The following is a 21,055-nucleotide window of genomic DNA, read 5'->3' as shown; positions in this document are numbered from 1 at the left end:
GGACAAAGCCTCAGCCACTGCCTAATTTCTAGTGATTTTTGCTGTGATGTATCCATGTCTGCCACATTTAAAAGGCATCCCCTAGGGTGTACGTAACTTTAAAGCTTCCATCAAAAAAAAATAAATGCAGCTTTCAGCACATGTGACTGCAGATGAAATCTTCTCAAGAAAGCCTACTGAAACCCGTTGCAAAGCTGCTGGAAACACACACAATATGAATATTTATCAGCAAATCAGGACTGACAGCCATCATTCTCATTTCTGACACAAATGAGACAAAGACCTACTTTTTTTTGTAGAAGTAGGTCCCCTATATGCTACACTGCTTTTCTTTCTCTTCAGAACATAGTAATATCAATGAACACATCCTTGATCTGACCTTAGAACTTCAAGGTTTAATGCATGACAAATCAAAGTGGTTTTAATGAAAAAATAACAAATCTGCGAGAAATGCAAGTAGGCTGCTCATCAGCATTAAAGGTTTGTCATTAAACAGATTCTTCTACATCTTAAAAATGCTATTAGGTTTTTATACATGCAACAAAATAAGACTGGATATACATTCTTAAGACCAAGTTTCAAAACACCATCAATCTGCTCTGACTGAATGGCACTCCTGAGATTTCTGATAGGGCTGTAATAAAAGCCTGTGGCACTCAAGAGACACAGGTGGTAAAGGCGAAGAAGCTTCAGTCTTGCCCCCGGGAATTCTCAAATCATAGCTCACATCAGCTCTGAAATGTCTAAGTAATAAAACAGAAGTCAGAAAACAGAAATCCTATTGCTGTATGATTCCTTTTATTTCTCAAACAGAAGTGCAAGGAGTGAGAGATGAACACTTCCTCCCTCAGCTCTCAGACAGATCTTTCCACTGTAAGGAAACAGACAGGTCCTGTGATACAGCTTGTCTGGATGGAAATACTGCAAGACTCAAGATACCAGAACAAATATTTCCTTGAAACACTCTGTATAGGTTTCAAGGGCAGGGCACAACTTGAAAACAGGATGAAAAAATAAGTGATATCTAAGCACATGACAAAGAAATCTTACTTTGCTTTGCAAAAAGGCCTAGGTGCAATCATTAAGAACCATCATTGCCACAGCTTAAATGAGCAAATTCTCCTTATTCTTACTCGGTCATTATTTGAGGGAGAGGAGTTAGACCATTCCAGACAAGTGCAGGCAATCTTCTCTCCTCTTCCCAAATCATGTATCTCTCTTTTCCTGCCTGAAGTCTAATGGGAATCAACACTGACTAGAACTGGAAACCTCTGTGCATGCACGCACACACACACACCACACACGTTAGACTATCTTGCAAGAAATGTGAGCAGATGGGCTCTCACTAATGAGATGATTTACAGGAGCCTACTCTTCAAAATGAATGTCTGATTAAAAAGGAAATAAAACAGGCTTGGTCTATATGCTAATTTTTTCCCAATACAACTGTACCAGGAGGAATTTTTTTTTGTTGTTTTTTAATGGAATAGCTATACCAGATGTGATAAGTCATAAGGTTCACTGAAACTGCCAGTGGGATGCAGTTCTGGCCTCCTTTTCTGCCTTTTGGAGCTCCTGACAGGTATATAATTATTAATTGCTACAGAGAGACAGTATTCTGTGAATCAGAACTGCAGGGTCATACAGAGAAGATAGACTCACATGGAATGCTTGGAAAGTAGTTCAGATGATGACCCAGCTCAGTTAAGTACAAAGACGAATCCTCACAAATTTGTTGGGAACATATATTTTTTCGGGTAGCATCTGTGTTTTAAACCTCATTGCATACATTATCTTTGCTTAATCTTTAGTTCAGCTGGAAATAAAAGCAGATTAACATCCTGGTTTAAGCCAGGACAGAATCACTTTTCTTTCTAGTTCCTTCCCTTCCTTCCCATTTTACTTTTCAGTTAAGTATCTTAGTCTATGCAACTGCTCTTGCTGAAATTAACAGTGTATTTTCCAGTTACTGTCTGCTCCTAGGACTGATAAGGCTTAATGTTTATAGATACTGCTGGACAATGGTATGCAGAAATAAGGTCACTGCTTGCTTCTGCTAAACTTTCTATGTGCCAGAAACACAAGAGAAGAAAAGGGATCACACCTGTGACCCTCCTTTGGGGAGGAGCAGACCAGACAGGTGAAGTATTCCATCCCATAGGTTTCATACTCAGTATAAATCTGAGAGATCACAAGGGTCAAACTCTTTTCATCCATGGACAGCATCAAGGGAGGAATCCATCTATTCATCTGCCTTTGATCCCAGTCTGGGCATTTCTGAAACTGGACATTCCTGAATCCAGCTCCTGTCTGCCCCTGACTTCATCAACCCAGTCTGGGACTTATCCAGGGCTGTCCTGAAGCCTCCATGGTAACATGAGCATTACTGGGGGGGTGGGAAACACAACCATAGGTTTGTATGTATTTACATATATCTTTATATATTTAATTATTTTCTTTTCACTTATTATTGTTTTCATTAAAGCTGTGTAGCTTAGTTTCCAACCGATAAGTCTCTCTCCGTTATTCTCTTTCCTTACTCTCTCTGGAAAAGGAGAGGGGTTAACAGAGAGCATCTGTCAGTCAGTTAACTGCAGGTCCAGCATTAAAGATTGACAATCAATTACCTAGCTTTTAACCCCTTTGCTAACCTGTGGTCATGTGAAACTGATACTGGAAGAATACCCAGGACAGCAAATCTTCACACAACTGTTCACTATCTACAGCAAGCTGTGAAGGTGATAGAGTTAAGGTACAAACTTTCATTTAGCTGCAAAAAATTGTAATATTATAGCCACATCTTTCAAAAGCTGTCTCTGCTGGGGGAGAAGGTCAAAACAGACTTGGACCCACATCCTCTTACACCCTGATAAAACCAGGGTATATGAACTCATCATACCAAATGTAAAGGTCTCCTTCACTGTGGCAGCTTAGCCGAGGGAGAATGAGCCAGCACAGTAATTTTTTTCTGTCTTCCCATGAAGAACAAGATGCACTTTTTTTTTTCCTCTAGATTTTCCATTGTCTTGTTCTTAAAGAATAATACATAGGTTTTGCTTAACTATGTTGGGATCATGAATACTTCAAGACACGCACACTGCAATTCAATTCCTTGCGCAAATCGCATGACAATCTCTTTTGCGATCGTGAGTTTTACAAAATCCTGGGGAAGTTTATCACAACTTTCAGTTTCATAGGGAAGTGAGAATTAGTACCTGAGTAAGGCAGCTATTATGCAATGGGACATTCTGTGTGCTGTGCATGCCCTACTGCAGAGGGTGACATCAAACCCTTTCTCCAGCCTTTACAGTTGCCTCTATGCCAATGCTCTGGCAAGGTATTTTGGGAATATTGTCCCCTGCTGTACTAAGTGAAATCCAATCCCCAACAGAAAACACCACTTGTGGTGTTATTGTCCATGCCTGTGAAGATTTCCTTTTCATTAAGGCTTGTACAGTAATATTGGATTTTGCGGTAGTTGATTTAATGAGAAAACAAAAGGAACACACACACATTGCAGAGGAAGTTTTAAACAGCAGTGAATAATAGAAAATAACTGTGGCAGCTTTCCCAAAGCATCTACAAAAACATTTTAAAATTCATAATTTAGCAGTGACAAGGAAAAACACTTTTTTTTTTTTTTAATTTTCAAAATGAATAGGTATCTGAAAATACATCTAATCACTTCAAGCTGTCACCACCCACCCCTGGAATCTGGGGGTGGAAAAGAGGAGGAAAGAAACTGCTGATGATGGAAATGCTCTGTTACTTGTTCATTGTCAGTGAGCAGTGACAGAAATAGCTCCTCCAGTCTGCTGAGATGACGTGTAAATTTGTCCATCTGAGGGTCACTTCATCTTTTTCAAAGCTATGTAATGCAAGATGATGGTGCTACTGCAGCTAACTGGGAAGTTTAAAGGATATAAATTCAATGAGATATTAAATCCTAGCTCTCAATAAGGTCCCTGAAAATTTCAGCCCAATACAACCATCGTCACCTAGTGCTCTGTCTACCTAATCCATCAGTTCTAACAAATTGAATTTTCTCATGTCACATCATATTTGGTGTCATCTTGAAACTCCTTCTACTGAGACCAAAAGAGTTGTACATTTACTGTTTATTTCTAAGCTCACTCTGCAGAGAAAGTGATTTCAAAAAACACAGATGGCAAAAAGGGTCAAATAAGAGAGATCTTGTGATATTTAAATCAGGGATATCCATTCCTAATTAAAAATGGAAGGACATAACCTCTTCCCTGTTATTCTCAATTGCCTGGTAAAGAGGACACGTTTTACAAACAAAAAGTTTTTTGAAGTTGCAAATGCAGAGACTGGAATAGCTTTATATCTTAATTTGAACAAACAGAACAGACCTTTGAGGTGAAATATTTTTAAAAATCCAACTATGACTTCACAAAAATTAAGTAATTTCCTGGGGAAATAAAACCCAAACAAATGACAAAAAATCCAAAGTCAACAATCCAACCAAACCCTCAGATAGTCCAACAAGGTATGCCTCCTCTCCAACATTTTAGTGGCATTTCTGAAATGCCCCTATCAATTCAGTCTTTGGTAGTATACTGTATGGAAAAAAGTTAAATACAGTCAAATTTAATCTCCCTAGCTGATAGCAACTTTCTACAATTACCCATAAAGGCCATTTGATTTGATAATATATTCACCGTGATAGAAAATTTACATAATGTTTTTCAATGGCCTATTACTATGCAAATATTAGGAAAAAGATTGAACATGCAACTCAAATGTTCCTAAACCATGACGATGTGCTATTTAAAAAACAAGAAAAAAGAATTAAAATACAATAAAATGTAACCTCATTGTTGCACAAATACAGCTCAGCGAGGGCGTATAATTGGTTGAGTTCTAGACCAGTTGCACCACAAATCCTGTAGATGTGCTGGGTGTTCACAAAAGCCAAAATACAAAATTTTCAAACACAAGGAAATAATTATCAGAACTACCCTTCACAATACAAAAGGGGAAGGAAATGGAAGGGATGGCTGAAGGCTCCACTGCGGAAAGCTAAAGGAAGAAAATTCCAGGACACATTTCCAAACATCGGCCTGTAAAGCTCAAGAACACTTCACAAATCATCCTGAAGACTTTTAATGCCTTTCAATATACCACATCAACAAAATACTACTGTAGATAAAGATCCTCTAGTCCTTGTCCAGGTGGCAGACTTGTGACAGTCCTGATCATGGATTACGACATGAAAAGGCAGCAAACCTTCCAGACTGGAAGTACTCTAGGACTTCATTTAGGGAAAGGCTACCATCATCTGACATATCTGAAAAATAGGGGTATGGGAAAAGCAGGCAATAAAAAGCTGAGAGCTACACTGTCCTTAAACTTTGAAGTCTTCTTAGAACAAAAGATTCACTGCTTTTCACAGCAATGGTCAAATAACACCATGGCTCCTTACAAAGCTCATCTCTGTTCCATACCTGCAGTACAGTGACCTCTGAAATCTCAAGCCTCCATGTTTTACAAAAACATGGGGGGGGAAGATTTTTTTGTGTGTTTTTTTTTTTCCCCTTTTGTTTTTTAAAGCCAAGAAACAAACAATTATTCTATTGCAAAGCATAAAAATCAAAAGCCTAAATTAAAACTAATTGTAACCTGATTAACTAACAAATTTAGGACCTAGACAAACACATAGAATGTTTTGTTTGTTTTTTGTGGTTTTTTTTCTGTGGAAAATCATCCACATCTTCATGGCTTCTTTTAATTGACACTGTTTCTAATAATTTTTTGCTCTTCCAAAGGAGGGTTTCCTCTATTTTGACAGCATTCTCTGACTTCAGTAAAACTTACTTAGCAGTAATATTTCAGTGTTATGGGTCAGCCATTTTTTTTCCTTATTTAAGACTCAGAGCAACTTTACCTGCTTAGGTGTACACCCTGAAACATTTGAGGTGAGGTTTGCTGTCTACTCAAAAACCACAGATGAGTAGCAACTGAGCTATTCACTGAGATACTGTGCAGCTTAGAACTTGGTCCTGTGAGCCCTGCTTCACTCTGTGATAAAACTATGCTGAATTCTGTTGTGTTCAGTCCTATTTGGTTCAGCTAAACAATGTCCCATCACTGATGAGGATGAATACATTGTATTGTATGCCAGACTCCAAAAGCTATGGACAGCTAAACACATGAAGGACAGAATATATTCTCAATGTTAAGATCAATACAAGTGAAATGTATGTATAGGGCTGTTTTGGTGTGTTTGGTGTTTAATTCTCACTGAGTGCTTGGAGAGGCCCAAAGAACAAATTATCAGAGATCTTCCTTTAGAATTTTACTATGCAAATACTAGCTATACTTTGTGATGAGAAGTTACAAACTTAAAAACAAAATACAGCCAAAGAGCAACCAAATAACCTAAGAACTTCTTATCCACCAGAAGAAAACTTATTGCAAAAAGCTTAAGAAAGTCAGTGTCACACCAACAAGCTCTTTCATACTCATATGTATGCAAACAATTTTTTTTAAGTCTAAATAACCTTCTTCAGATGAACAAAGAATCCAACACTTTCCCTTGCTCCTTATCAGTCACTTCATATATGCCTATAGCTAACATTAATATGCTATGTTTTTGTAAGTGTCTGTCATCAAGTGGGTCTTTGATGTGAAGAGGCAACAAATCTGGATAGAGCTGATGGATGTTTTAAGTCCTTTTTTAAAGGCTCAATAGAATAATTAAACTGATGCTCTGTAGTGATAATTAGGGAAACAAAAATAGAGCCACCAGCCAGTTGGGGGATTATTAGCAAGTATGTTAGCAAGTGGTGCCACATATAAAACACAAAGGCCCAAGAAAAATAAGCAGATAGCCTGATCCTGAAAAAGTGGGAACCTAGAACAGCTGCAGGCCAGAGGTCTGTTACTACACAGCATTTGAAAAGGCAAGAAAAAAAAATAATGTCAGTAACAAGACTGGAAGATGGCACTGTTTAACGTTGGGCTGGCAATTAAACTAATGACAATAATGCTCTCTATCCTCTCCCCCTTCTACCCAGAAAGGGAAAGGAGAGAGCAAATAAGGAGCAAGGCTTTGGGATTGAAAACTAAACTACACAGTTTTAATGAAATACTAATGAAATAAGAAAATTTGTACAAATATATAAAAATACATGTAGGAATGTGCAAAACCCCTATCACCTCCCCCCACAGCCAGCCACACCCACAGCACTCCCTTGAGCCACAGGGCAGTCCTGAAAAATTTCCAGACCACTTCCAGAGATAGCAGCAAAGCAAACAGGAGCTGAGGACAGAGATACAAGGGTCAGGGATGCACAGGCCTAGGGACCAACGGAGATGGACAAACAGAGTCCTTCTTGGATGCTGGCCATGGATGAAAGAGAGCTAGACTTCTGTCATCCCTCAATTTATACCTAGCATGACATGTATAGGATGGAATACTCTGGCCAATTTTGGTCACCTGTCTAGTGCGCTCCTCCCTATGGGACGGTTTTAAATGTGAGCCTTCTGCTCCTTTAGTGTCTGAAGCAGCAGATCTGACAGGCAGAACAAACTGGCCTTGGTCTCTCAGCAGTAACTATAAACATTCAGGCATCATGGATCCACTGGCTGGAAAATTTGCTACTAATTTCAGCAAGTGTGTTACTTAAAAGAGAGGCCACTGAAAGAAAAAATAAGTAGAAAGAAAACTGGCTTAATCCTGGCCCAAACCAGGACAAAAGGAAAAAAATCAAGATCTCTCTAACTTGAAACATATTTTTTTCCTTCAAATCAACTTGTAAAGATCCAGAACAGAGTCATGGCTCTCCGTGTCAAAGGGGCACACTACATTAAAAAGTGTTTAGGGGCAGCTAACAACCCTTCTGTCAGCAAGCATTTACATATCTAATAACTCTTCACAGAGAGCTCCATTTTGTCCCAATATCCCCAGCACATGAAATAAAAAAGTATTATTAAAAAATAAAATTAATATGAAAACCTGTCTTCAAAGATAAAGGCCAAGAGTCTGCATGGGGGCAAGCATGCATACCTCCTTATTAATAAATAGCCTACTGTGACGGGCTCCTGGATTAGGCAGCCTATAATTATATTCCTCTAATGACTTATCAGCATATATAGGAACACAACTAGTGCATAAAACGACTGAAGCTCTAATCTGTCCAAAAAAATCATGAGCAGGAATTACAGGAGACTGTGCTGTTTTTGAGAGCTGTCCTGAGAGCACGTATGGACCTCCTGACACACTGAGCAAAAGAAACATGGGAGGACTTGCATTCCCCCAAGAAGAACTAGGGGGGGGGTCTTCTTTCAGAACTCTCAGAAACTAACAAAATGAAAAGTCTTGCTATGCTAGATTAAAAAATGTCCAGATGTGACAATGCTTACATTTCTGATGTCTTAAAAGAGACATGTGAGATCCTAACGCAAAGTTTTCTAGGTCACGATTTCACCTCCTCGCTCCACAACACTACATCACATTTACTGCTTTGTTAATGCTACAAGCCAGTTTGTCAAGCTATCTGGAATTCCTCTCCCAGAATTAAGAATCCCCTTCCCCCTCCCTTATTCGCAGATATTAGAGCTTCACACATTTAAAAATCACACTGAAGTTAATTTCCAGTTCACAAAAGACAGTCATGCAAAACTTCAGCACAAAGAGACCAGAAATTCAATTCCTTGTCACATAAAAAAGGGGGGGTTGGACTAGATGATCTATCAAGGTCCCTTCCAACCCCTAAGATTCTGTGATTCAATTCCTTGTCATATATAAAGAAGTATACCATGAAATGCATTCATGACATTCAAACACTTAAGCAAAACTTCTCCCAACCCAGGAAGAGAGAATGCTAAATACCACATGCAGAGTGAAGTAAAGCTTAAAGGGCAGTTTCAAGAGTGGCTTTAATCACTTGAATCCTTCTTCATGGAACAGAACAAAATATAACCTTGCAGACTTCTGGTTTTATTTTACTTTGCCAGCACTATTAAAAGCACTCAGTGAATATGAATATCTCTAAGGTCTGTAATAGGCCTGAGGGTCTATAGCTTTCTCCTGTCACAGTTCCAGCTAATCTAGGCTTCTTCAAGAAGGGCAAGTAAAGTTTAATTGTTAGAAGCTGATTTTCTTAAGCTTTTCATTAGCAAACATTTCAACAGAAATGAAAGTGATGGATGGTATTTCAACACGTACATAACATCAGTAACCTAATGTTATAAATCTATGCCACCTTCACAGGACAGCTGCAGTCCTTCAGGTTCCTCACCATTACTGTTATTTTTACTTGCAAAGACAGAGCTTGACTGGTTAAAGCACGACTTTGTTTGTACAACAAAGTACACTGAGGGAATCTGACCGTGTTTTACAATTAAATACTGGTAGGTGATGACAAATAATTTCAATAAAATATATTAAGATCTCAGGCTATCTTTACTCTGTTCTTGTTTTGATCTACTCTTTCAGAAAACACTTGCAAAAAGTAAGTCAAGGACATGCCCTTTCTAATTGACCAGGAATGATCAATGGCCAAGTATAAGCCCTCCATGAAAACAGTTCTTCCACCAGTTTCAAGTGGGTATATAATCGGTCAGTTTAAAATAGCTTTCCACAGAATCAGGTGGTGCCAAATGTTAAATACAGTTATATGACAAAAGTTAAGTATTCCCTGCTGTGGTGATTTTTTCCGAGAAAACATGTATTCACCTGTGTGGTCCACCAAGCAACAGAAGGTCCTCATGGCCTCCTGAATGAACATAAAAAGCGTGTTTACAATGCTCAGTGCATGGTTGGAGAAGCAGCAGGAGAGAAAACATTCAGATAAATGCAACTAAGCTGTACTCAGTACCTGCCTTATCCCTAGTTACACTGCCTCAGGTCATTCTGCCACATCTCCTCTTTTAGAGGCCTGGCAATTTGAATTTTAAATACTTTTAAAGCTCAAGAAGTTCCCCTCACAGATTCAAATTTTTTAAAGGTATCTATTTTACTTGGAATAAACAAAGTTAAAAAGTCTAAGAGAGTAAAGCTTTTTGACAGGAGACCTGACTACACAGTCAAATAGCAATTCAGAAGTACCTCCAGGCACCTGCAAGCATCCATGCAGCTTCATGTGCATGGATAACCTGGGACAACTAGTGATACATTAACTACCTCAGAGTTAATTCAGTATGGAGTTGTTAAAAGGATATTCAGCTGCTCAAGAAAGAGGGTATTTTTTGCAGGGTCTGGTGTATTTCCCAGAACACTGTACATTTTCTGCCCTTTCCAAGTACAGCCTTGTCTCAGGAACTACAGGAATTAGAAGTTAATGCTGTTCTCATGTCAGCAGACATCCTGCTAATGCAACTGTCCTCAAACCCCAAAATCATTCTCCCTTTTCCAGATTCCAAAACCTCAAGTGTATCTCTACAAGATGTCTTTCTTTCACCCTGAAAATCCTTCAGCTTTGCCAACACAAACATTTCTGGAATATGCAAAGCAACATTAAAATGCACTGAAAGTTGCCATTAATGCAACATTGGGCTTTTATACATTGTTTGATCCTGTATATGATTAATTAAGCAGCTACATCCCTCTTTTAAAAGGAGCAGCTGCAACATTTCCAGTCTGCTGCACAGCAGTGCTGTGAAATCACGAGGGCTCACTTCAGATTACAAGCAAAATACAGGAGACTTTTGGCTACTTTAAATAAATCTGCATTTATGAAATATTAACACAAAGTGAAAGAAGAAGGTCCAGAATTGATTCCAAGATTATTTTTCTCAGTATTACACAGTCCCTGAACAATGACGGACCCTTAAAATACACAGAAATTGTTCTAGAAAAGCAACATAGATGTGGCTAGATTTCAGACGTCTGAATCTCATTCTTTCTGCAGGTTTGCAAGTGAACTTCAAAAGTCTGAGTTTTACTATAAGATTTTGCCTATTGTTTCCCTCTTCAAGGCAGATGCCATTAGTATCATAGAGCCATTTAGGTTGGAAAAAAACCCTTAAAGACCATTGAATCCAACTGTTAACCCAACACGTCCAAGTCCACCACTAAGCCACGTCCATGCATTTTGTTAAAGACCTCCAGGGATGGTGACTCAACCACCTCCCTGGGCAGCCTGTTCCAATGTTTGAAAATGCAAGAGAAAAGTTTGTCGTATTTTTTACAGTGTTCACTTATATCTTCCTGGGAAACCAAGAAGTGCTGTAGAACACACAGAATGAACAGATAACAAAGTTCTCCAAGCTCAGAAGAGATTCTGAGCTTTCAAAATGGGAGATATTTTGAAGATTTTATTTTAGCCATTTTTCTTTTCCCATGGCAATTATCCAAAATATTTTTATCTACAGCAATTTATTCCTATGGCAGTAACCCGGAATACTTTAGTATTTCTTGTTTGCTGTCACTTCTGCCCAGACTTTTAAGTTATTACATCATGCATTACAGCCTATCAAAAAAACCCTAACCAACCCTGGAACAGGGTTCCAGTAACCACATTAAAACAAGTTACAGCTGTTATTCCACCATGCCATCAAGTTTGCCAAAGCCATAGCTTCCAGTAATGACAGGAAATCTACATCTTTTATTTTTTTTTCTTCTCCTCTCATCATTCTTCAGCTTTCTGCTCTGCTAGTTCCCTAGTTCATCATCCTCGCAGCTAATGCCTATACCCTACTCCCAATTTGAATTTATAAGACTTTAACTTCTAAGTCCTTGCTGTCCCTTTCGTTACTAGATGAAAGAGCTCCTCATGCTTAATCAAGTTACCTCTTTGTTGTCTTTTGGATACATTAATCAATTTCTAAAAAAATCACTTACATCTACTCCTCTTTCTTGCCCCTAAGTGATTTCTGAGTTCACTCACATATCTCATGCTTTTTATTATTATTAAGAATATTGAAAATTGAGTGAATGTAATCTTAAAGAAGCTAATGAGTCCTGCATCCAGGACACAATAAGGTTAAGCACTTCACACATAAAAAGCAAGTTATGGTCTCTGCTCCAAAGAGAAGACATGTCTGTAGACAGTAGGAAAAAACAAAAGACGACACTAGACAGGCCAGGGTGGCTGGCTAACTGGCCCAGAAGCCACCATTGTACCAGCTTTGAAGCCAACAGTACAATGTGCAGAAACTAACACTCCAAAATCTGTCTCGCTGTCACTCACAGGTAAAAAGGAGACATCCTGCTCAAAAGGTGTCTGCAGCTCATACTCTCACAGATTGCAGTAGATGTTTTATAGAGACTTAACAGTTTATCATAAGCATGAAAGGACAGAGCTTTTAGACCAAGAAGAGGTTAACTGCAAAGAAATTATTATCTCCCTGGAAAAAGAACATTTCATTCTGCTTCCCCCATGGGACTGTGCCAGGAAACAGGAATAGAGGATTGTTTGATAAAATAAGACTCTTAAAACTCAAGATGTATATGGATTATTTTAGATATTTCCCTCTCCTTATCACTGCTACCCAAATTATTTCCAAATGTTATTTATCTTCTAACCTTCACTCAACATCTGCTTAATTTTTGCTGTGACTGCATTATCTGATCTGGTGATGGCCTAGGCAAGAGGATAAAAAAGATGGATATGTAAGAATGGATGCAGTAAAAAACTAAGCCAAAGGAGGTTAGAATTGGTTTAAACATTTTATCATAGTCTATAGACAAAAGTTCAAAATCAAACAGGGAATTGCTACTTTTCACTAAATACCTTTTTGCTGAGAAAAGCTTTTCAACTTTCTAACAAACATTTCCTGACTTGATGATGCTCCAGGGTCCAGAAAATGAAATTGCAAGACCTGTGTGAGAATACTAAAAATTACCTTATCTAATTTTATTTACTATTTCTACGGCTTTATTCTATTTAAATTTAAGAGGAGAAGAAAGAGGAGAGTGAAAAGGCAATTAGCTTTCAAGCCAGAGGAAAAAAAAAAAAATGAAACATGATGTTCAGTTATAAAAACATTGAATTTGCTGTAGCAAAAGGAAAATCAAACCAGTCAAACCCTCAGGTCTGGAACGTTGAACCTGCACAGTGATCAATAGGCTTTCAGGCAAAAACCAACAGAAACAAACACCACTGCACACTATGGATTGTGCAATGCAGAGGAAAAATTGTGCAACAACAAAAAAGTGCTTTCTGACCCTTGCAGCTATCAGCTGACTCCTTGAAGCATGAGATTCTATTACTTTCATCTCAGTAGGTATAACCATGAATCTCACTGTATTCCTTCTAATGCTCAGCACATTCTATTTGATAAAGGGACGATAATGTAAGAATTTCTAGACCACTTCCCTTCTGCAACCTGGGCAATAAATGCAATGAGAAATCTATAGCTAGAACATGAACAAACAACATCAAGGACATTATAATACATTAGCATTTAGAACTTCTCTTTCAAGGAAAAAAACTGTCAAATTGATCAAATCTAACAAAACCTCATGACAATTAAATTCCCCCACAATAGAAAAGCAAGGAAAACTAGTAAAGAAGTAATTCATCTGACAGAAGCTTTAGGAAAATATGTGTATCTGACATGTGACATATACCCCTGTGGTCTGCATAAAGCTTGAATGCAGATTTTTGCAAAAGCCCCTAAACACCACCCATCAAAGCAATCAAATGGGAACACTGGCAGTTCAACATCTGTGTCGTGCTCAAAAGTACACTGAAAAACACTCAAAAGTCTGGCATGCCTTAAGGATAGAATAACTTCAGGCATGCAACCATATTGGTGTATGAACATTTTTAGACTATAGCTCCCTGTCCTCAGTGCACACAGCACTAATTTATCATTCACCTATCAGCTAGAAGCCTCCTAACGAGCTGGGTTCTAACAAACTCCAAATTTTCCATTAAATTTACCATGTCCAGTTCTGGAAGGTCTCTCAGATCTTGTTTTTAATTTTTATATTTATCTGCAGTGTTAATGTCTCCCAGCAAAGCCAGCACCCTGTTACATGGGTATTACTTCTCCCCTGAGCATACATATGTCATGCACTGAAACTTGAAGAGAAGAGAAGATTAAGGTTACCTTAGCTTTCATAGCTACTAAGGAGGAAATATGAATGGCCTGATCTTCTCTGCTCTTTGTAAATTTGTCACTGTACCAGCCATGTGGAGCATCAAAGCAAACCTTATCCTACAGGAGAAGGAGGATTGATGACTGGGGTGTTACTGTTTAATGTCAGCTCCAAGACAGAGAAGATGAGAAGCAAATCATCTTTTTAGCCAAGATATACAAAAAAAGCTATTACTGGAGGAATCAGATTTATATTACTATAGTGTTTGTGAAGATTATTGCCTTGGCAAGTACTCAGTAAAGCCATTCTCTTCTATGCCTTATTTAACAGCATCAGTAGCACAGTATTGTAAGATTTATACTAAAATATCCCACTCTTTCCTGATTCCGAGATTTCATTGAAGGGGCTCGTGGACATGTTACATTTTAACTTCCCTGTTACTGAAACACTACACCAACCTTTCTCTTAAGTTTTAGTTCCTCTACTCTGCAAGTCCACCTCTGTAAAGCAGTTACCATATGCTCAACTCACAGCTTCCACTTGAGCTTTCTTTCCTTACACAAGATTTAAACATATGCTTAAATGCTTTGCTGAAGAATAGATCACTTTCCAAGTCAGGAACATTTTGTAAGCAAAGTCTAAGAATTAAGAAGTCTGCTACCTAGATTTGAGGAAATACTAAAGCAGAAGAGATGTCATGCCTTTAAGACCTTCTTGTGAGTCCTTGCTGGGATCAATGCATGTCTGAAAGGACCGAAAAGAAATGGTAAACCATCTTAGTGCTGCCTGAAGGTATTTAATGCAGTCAAGTAAAGGAACTTACTTCATCATTAAAGTGCTCTTCATAAATAATGGACAGTCTAGCAGCTTTCATCTACCCTGCACCTCAAGAAAGTTTCCACAGCTGAATATTCCATGAGGAAAAGGTAATTTATTGTGGCTTTTAAATTATACACTTCAGAAACTGTTAGGAAAAAAGTTCAATAATTACTAGTTTTGAAGAAAGTTCTAAAGAAACACTGGCAGCCTACATACGTATTTTGAAAACACATACAAACAACATCTTAGCCCTAAACTGTAACTACTGATTTTTAAGATGTCCAATCCTGTTCAGCAATACAGTATTTATTTTCAAATGAAGAATAAAACTGAATCTACATTTAAGACATCAGTTCTCGTTCACACTTCTCAAAAAATATATGGCTGATCGCAGGTCATTTCAGATGCGCATCTATGACAGCCATCTTCAAGAAATCTGCTTTCTGCACATTACTTTAAAGGTTTATTTTATTACAGCCTTTTCAAATGACAATTAGAGTTCCACATAAACAAAGCCATTAAGAAAACATGCTGACAAACAGGTGAATTGTCAAGATGAGTTAGAGGTAACCTTAGCACTGTCCCCTAGGAATATAAGGCTACACGCAATCTTATTGCTGCATCCAGAGGCAGATGCTCTGTGGGTGTAAATTAGCATGACTTCACAGAATTCAGTTATGCTACATCTGGTTTCTATCAACAGAAGCACCACTGCACTTCTCAACATCACTCTTCTCTGTACAACATCACACACCTATGGAAGAACACCACAGAAGCCTGCTTAAAACCAGCACACCTAGCATCCCAGTGACTTGCAGCTTTAGTAACACCAAAGCAAGTGGCTTCAGAATATTAAAAGGTATAGACAGAGCTATCCTTGGGGAATTTTTCAGTTTTCTTTCTAAAACAACACCTCCAAACCACAGAGCTGCTCTAACAAAAAATAAAACACTACAAGGAAATAAAAAAACAAAACACCACCAAAACCCCCACAAAATAAAATAAAATAAAAATTATTACCATTTCTAAAGCTAAGAAAGCAAAACCAACTTTTCTTCCATATTTTCTTCATATGGTAACTGAACCTCCACCCCAAATCCTCTTATTTTATTCATAGTCCCCACTCTAAACAACCAAATAATGAAGAAGTTCAAACAAGAAAGGAGCTATCTGCAGAAGTTAAAAGCAGTTGGAACAAATGTACCACACATAGCAAATCACCTGCATACTAAGCCCCCTGTATGTGGGTAACAAACACACCTGTGGCAAAAGTTTTATTTACTGAATGGCTTCTTATGACACAGCATGGAAAAAGTCTGAGATATCTGGCTTATCGCTACATCAACCATCTTAGCAGTGAAGTCCAATGCAAGTCCCATGGACTGATGGGACATCCATAAAAACACCTTGTACAAAGCCATACTTTGGATTTCAGGTATTTTTCCATGCATTTGTAAAAATAAAATTGATCTTTAGCATTTGACTAAAATAGGCTTACAGCTTTGTTGAGATGATACGTCCCTCCTACGTTTACCAGCAGAAAAATTCAGACAGAACTATCATGCATGATTTGGCATTAGACACCTCAGCTGCAGCAGTAAGATTATTTTAAGGGAGACAGATCTGCTACAGTCTGAACCTTACACAACACATTACCATTACCATACATCTAAAATAGTTGCAACTTGTTTATTTATAGTCATAGTAACGTGCTCCCTAACAACTCTGGTTTACTTAGGATGGTATTCAAAAGTAAACATTGTATCATTTGCCTGGATCTGTCAAACACTGAATGTCAATTTGGAAGCTGCAGGCAGTGGACAGGTTTTATCCTGGCCCACTGCACAGAGACAGAGTTTTCCTCCAGTTAATAAATTCTCTCAAGACACTGCATCTAAAAGCTCTAGATGTATTAACAGCCAAATCACACTTTTAAAACAGAGCATTTGATGTCTGTTGCAGACCTGGTAGGAACAAGAGGCAATGAAGCCTATAGGCTTCTTGTTGACTTTTGCATTGCTCTTCTCTCATTACACTTCTTGGACTTGGGTGAAAAGGTAAAAGAAAAACCTTTATTAGGGAAAAAATTCAAAAGGAAGAAAATGTCTCTGAAGAAAAAGCATCTCAGTTGTGCCCTCTGCTTGTGCAGTGAGAAAATGAAGCTCATGGTAGTGCTTGCCAAAACAGACTGCAGCTGGATCCAGAACATTATTGATGGGTAACTTTAGTTTATATATATTGATAGAGTTAAACACCAACACTCTAGACTAATGAAGATACAGACATGCTCTTCTGTCTGATAGGATCTAACAATTTGTCAAGGGACTGTAATCGAAGCCAAAGACAGCTCGTTTACTCTGTATTAAAATACAATATTTCATATCAAACTGTTAGAGTAAATGATACATATATCATCTGGCATTTAGATGGAGAGCTTTAGATATTCGAGAGAAAATGGGATGTGTCATTTTAGATGAGCAATCCTACAAAGAGTTACTATGATACTCACATAAAACCAACCTATGGAATAGCCTATAGAATGGTAAGACCCTTAAGTCTACTACTTCAAACCACCCAATGGCAAATTAACTGACCCCTCTGGAAATTTTGCAGCTGCCGTGATTCATACAGAAGAGATTCAAAGACCAGGTGCCTATTTCCACTACTCCACTGTCATCCCTGGTATGTCCACAAATGAGTGAGAAACACAGAAAAATAGTCTTAGTCATGCTGTACGCTGTGCCAGCCTACAATATGTAACCATACTGAGAAATTATTCTGGGAAGAAAATTCTTGCACAGAAATAAGACTAGTTATGACTGAGCTCACTCCAAGGTTCTTAGAGGTCAAACAAACAGGTCAACTTACGTAGCTCTCCTACTTTCAGTATTTCACACAGCATCTTTGTCAGCTCAATGCTACTTCGGCCAAATGGACACTCATGCTTGTCTTCTCGACTGCTGTTCTCCAGGACAATCTGAAGGAGGAATCAAAATGGAAAGAACCAATTTGAAGAATTCATGAGTTGAAGTACTGTCCTCCACATCCAACATTTACAAGATACACCTGGCTGAATTTAGGAAACTGTATGTGGAGGCTCTGTTTCCATAAACCTTAGCCCTCCTACCAGCTTAAATGACATATGTCTCAGGCAGTCAGCAACACAGAAGCAGTCCTGCTCCATGACCAAGCGGGAGGCTTTGCCTTTCCTACACTGCTGCTGTTTCATACCACCTTTGGCCTGGAGAAACTATAGTAGAAGCCAAAGAGAAAAAAAATTCTTTTATTTCAAATTTTCAGCTAAAGGAAATAAGATATAATGACTTACAGACATGAACACACCTAGAAAGAACTACAGAAAAACAAACAAATCCCAAACAAAAACAGTAGGATCAAAATTGCATAAAATTTCCAAATAGGTCCAAGTGTAAAATAAATCAAACTGAAGTCCACAAAGGAAGAAAATGTATGCATTTTCTCTATTATGGAAGAAACTTGTGCTTCAATGCAAAATATTTTCAGACACCATTCCTGCATCAAGCCTATGAATGCTGAAAAAACAACTCAAGGGGAGCCTTTACAGTCTATAGATTGATCCTGCAAAATAAATGGGAAAAAAGAATTCCCGGGATATTTTTATACCCATTAATCTCTGTCATATCAGATACATTATTTCATTGTAGATGAAAGAATTGGTTATAAAAATACTATAGATTTCATAGAAGCTGTTAGCTGAAAAGAGAGCAAAATACTGGCTGGAAACAAAAGAAATGGCCAAAGCAAATGTGCAATACAAATTGTCTTTGCAGTAATTTACCACCAGGCTTAAAAAAAGAAAAAGCTCACATCCTAAACACCTGCTGCATAGCCTGGAGATGAGGGACAGGGGAGAAAATTAAATTCAAAGGTAAGAGATTTTGCCAAGCACCAGAGACGCTCAGAGGCTCTTTACATTTTCTTCACAAACAGGTGCTTAGCCATTGCTCTCTGCTTTGCATTCCTTCTGTCTCCTTAGCTCCCATCTTGTTTGTTTCGCTTTTTCTTTGGTTATGTTTTCAGTTTGCTGTTTGTTTGTTACGAATCTCTCCATTTTGGCAGCAAAGAAAGCTTTACAAAAGGGTCCAAGGCTGGAACTTCACACGGTGGAGGACAGGACAGACACAATGCCTGGTGCCAGCAAAACCTCTCTCTCCCTCCCCTGATCTTAGTAGTGACTGTTTGATGCTCTCTTATGTACAAAAGCCTGCTCTGTGAAGCAGTTAAAGGCAAAAATGGGAAAAGAGTAGAAACCCAGAAGAAAGTAGCAAGGTTACAGGCTTCACATAGCATGCCAAAGCATCTTCACCAAAGCATCTATTTTAGTCCTATTGTACAAAGGGCAGCCTGTAGCCGATACTCCACTCCCAACTCATCACCCAGGGATGTAAAAGGATGGTTGCTCTCTGTGTTATGAGTGTGGTTTATCACTCTTTTCTGTTTTCCAGTGTTGTGGTTTTTTGTTTATTTTGTTTTTGTTTTTAAATCATGTAGACTTCCCACAGAAGCTTATAATGTCATTGGGTATACAGTAAATATTTGAACCACACACATTTTTACTAGGCTTTTCCTACAGGATGGTGTCAGAATCCTGTTCACTGGTTTGCAAAGAGGAGCTACGTTTCTTTCTAAAATTTTGGTTTAAATTACATTTAATTGTTCCATGTCATCTCTGGCTAACAGCTATACCACATCAAAGAAACACCCCTGCAATTTCTGCTTTACGTTGCTGCAGCCACTGTTCAAGGAATATGTGAAAATGACTTTGCATTCTGGATGAGTCATGATGCTTCAATCTCTTTCATGGAGGATACTACTACATTTCCACACCCAAATGCAGGAGTGATGATAGAGTAGTGCAAGTGTAATGTAAAGCTGTGTCTCAACACATCCCTGAGATTGTTTCTCTTGCTTTATTATTACTGTGTTTTATCTCTCACATAATAAAACATAAAATCTGCATACTGGAGCAGGGGGCTGCTTTGACACAGATTTAGACACAGCAGAGAAACACTGGTAGTAAAATCAATGGAGAGGCAAAATGAAAGGGTAAGGGGGAGGGGAAGGAAACACTCAGATCAGTATTCCTGCATGCTTCTGGCAAATGCATTTTGTGGTGTTTCACATTAACCTGACACATTAACATTTCATGAGCACATAAATATTTAATGGTGACACCATATATGTATATAATGTAAGGCACAATTACAGCAATCAATAAGAATGCCAGAGAAATGGTTAAGGCACTGTGTATTGCTATACAGCAAATTAAATGGCAATTTGAGTAATCAATATGTAAAGCAGCCTTCAAATGATCCTCAGACGCTCTCTGCAAACATCACCTTTTAGCATTTGCTGTGCAAAATAAGGCAGACATGACAGGCAACATTTCTGTAAAAAAAAGAGGATGGAAGGCCCTTTACTACATCTAAATATCTGTATCTGCAAATTTGGCAGATACAGATCTTCAGTAAGAAAAAGCAATGGTAAAAAGGGAAAGGGGAAAAAAAAAAAAAAGAAAAAAAAAAAAGAAAAAAAGAAGTTCTTATAAATACCCAAAGAGAAATCATTCCTAATCTTGGCAACAGATTTACAACATTGAATATTATATTTGTAACATTCCCTTCACGACTTTGCAACTCATATCCTGTTCCAAAGTAAAATGTTATAAATACAGCTGATAAGGGCATGATTTTCATGTTATTTCCTTTATAATTCTGGTTATAGAGGAGAAATAAGCAGGGAACAGACATGTTTACTTCATAAACTGGTGAAAACAATAGAAGGAAAAGAAACAGCCTGCAGCTTTAGGCTGAAAAGACTTCTTTATGTCTGCAGAGCATACTGCTGGCTTGATTCACGTTTCTTTCACAACAGTTATTTAACTGAAGAAAGGAAAGTAATGAGGAAGTCACGAAGCCCACACAACCTTCATTCAAATGGAGGTCTATCATTAATTCTTATGAAGTGGCTGTACCCTATTATCTTCCTCCTCCCTCTCACAAATCCACAGCAAGTTGCAGCTCCATCAGACTATTCACAATCAGCAGGTAGTGCGGTTACATTTTGCTTGGAGGAAGCAAATATTTAAAGGCAGAAACCACGGACACTGCAGGAGAGCACTTGGCACCACAGAATCATAGAATCATTTAAGATGGAAAAAACCCTGAAGATCATAAAGCCCAA

General features: G+C 38.2%; 1 protein-coding gene across 4 annotated transcripts in view; it reads right to left on the bottom strand.

Moving 5' to 3' along the window:
* ELMO1 (engulfment and cell motility 1) overlaps positions 1-21,055 on the bottom strand; it is a 310,135-nt gene that overhangs the window by 137,214 nt on the left and 151,866 nt on the right. For all 4 annotated transcript variants that reach the window (XM_051610348.1, XM_051610346.1, XM_051610349.1 and 1 more), the window contains one exon: positions 17,702-17,810. In XM_051610348.1, the coding sequence (XP_051466308.1) occupies positions 17,702-17,810 (109 nt within the window). The remainder of the gene's footprint in view (positions 1-17,701; positions 17,811-21,055) is intronic.

The sequence above is a fragment of the Apus apus genome, chromosome 2 (genome assembly GCF_020740795.1).
Source record: "Apus apus isolate bApuApu2 chromosome 2, bApuApu2.pri.cur, whole genome shotgun sequence".
NCBI lineage: Eukaryota > Metazoa > Chordata > Aves > Apodiformes > Apodidae > Apus > Apus apus.
This window is presented reverse-complemented; position numbering and strand designations above follow the sequence as displayed.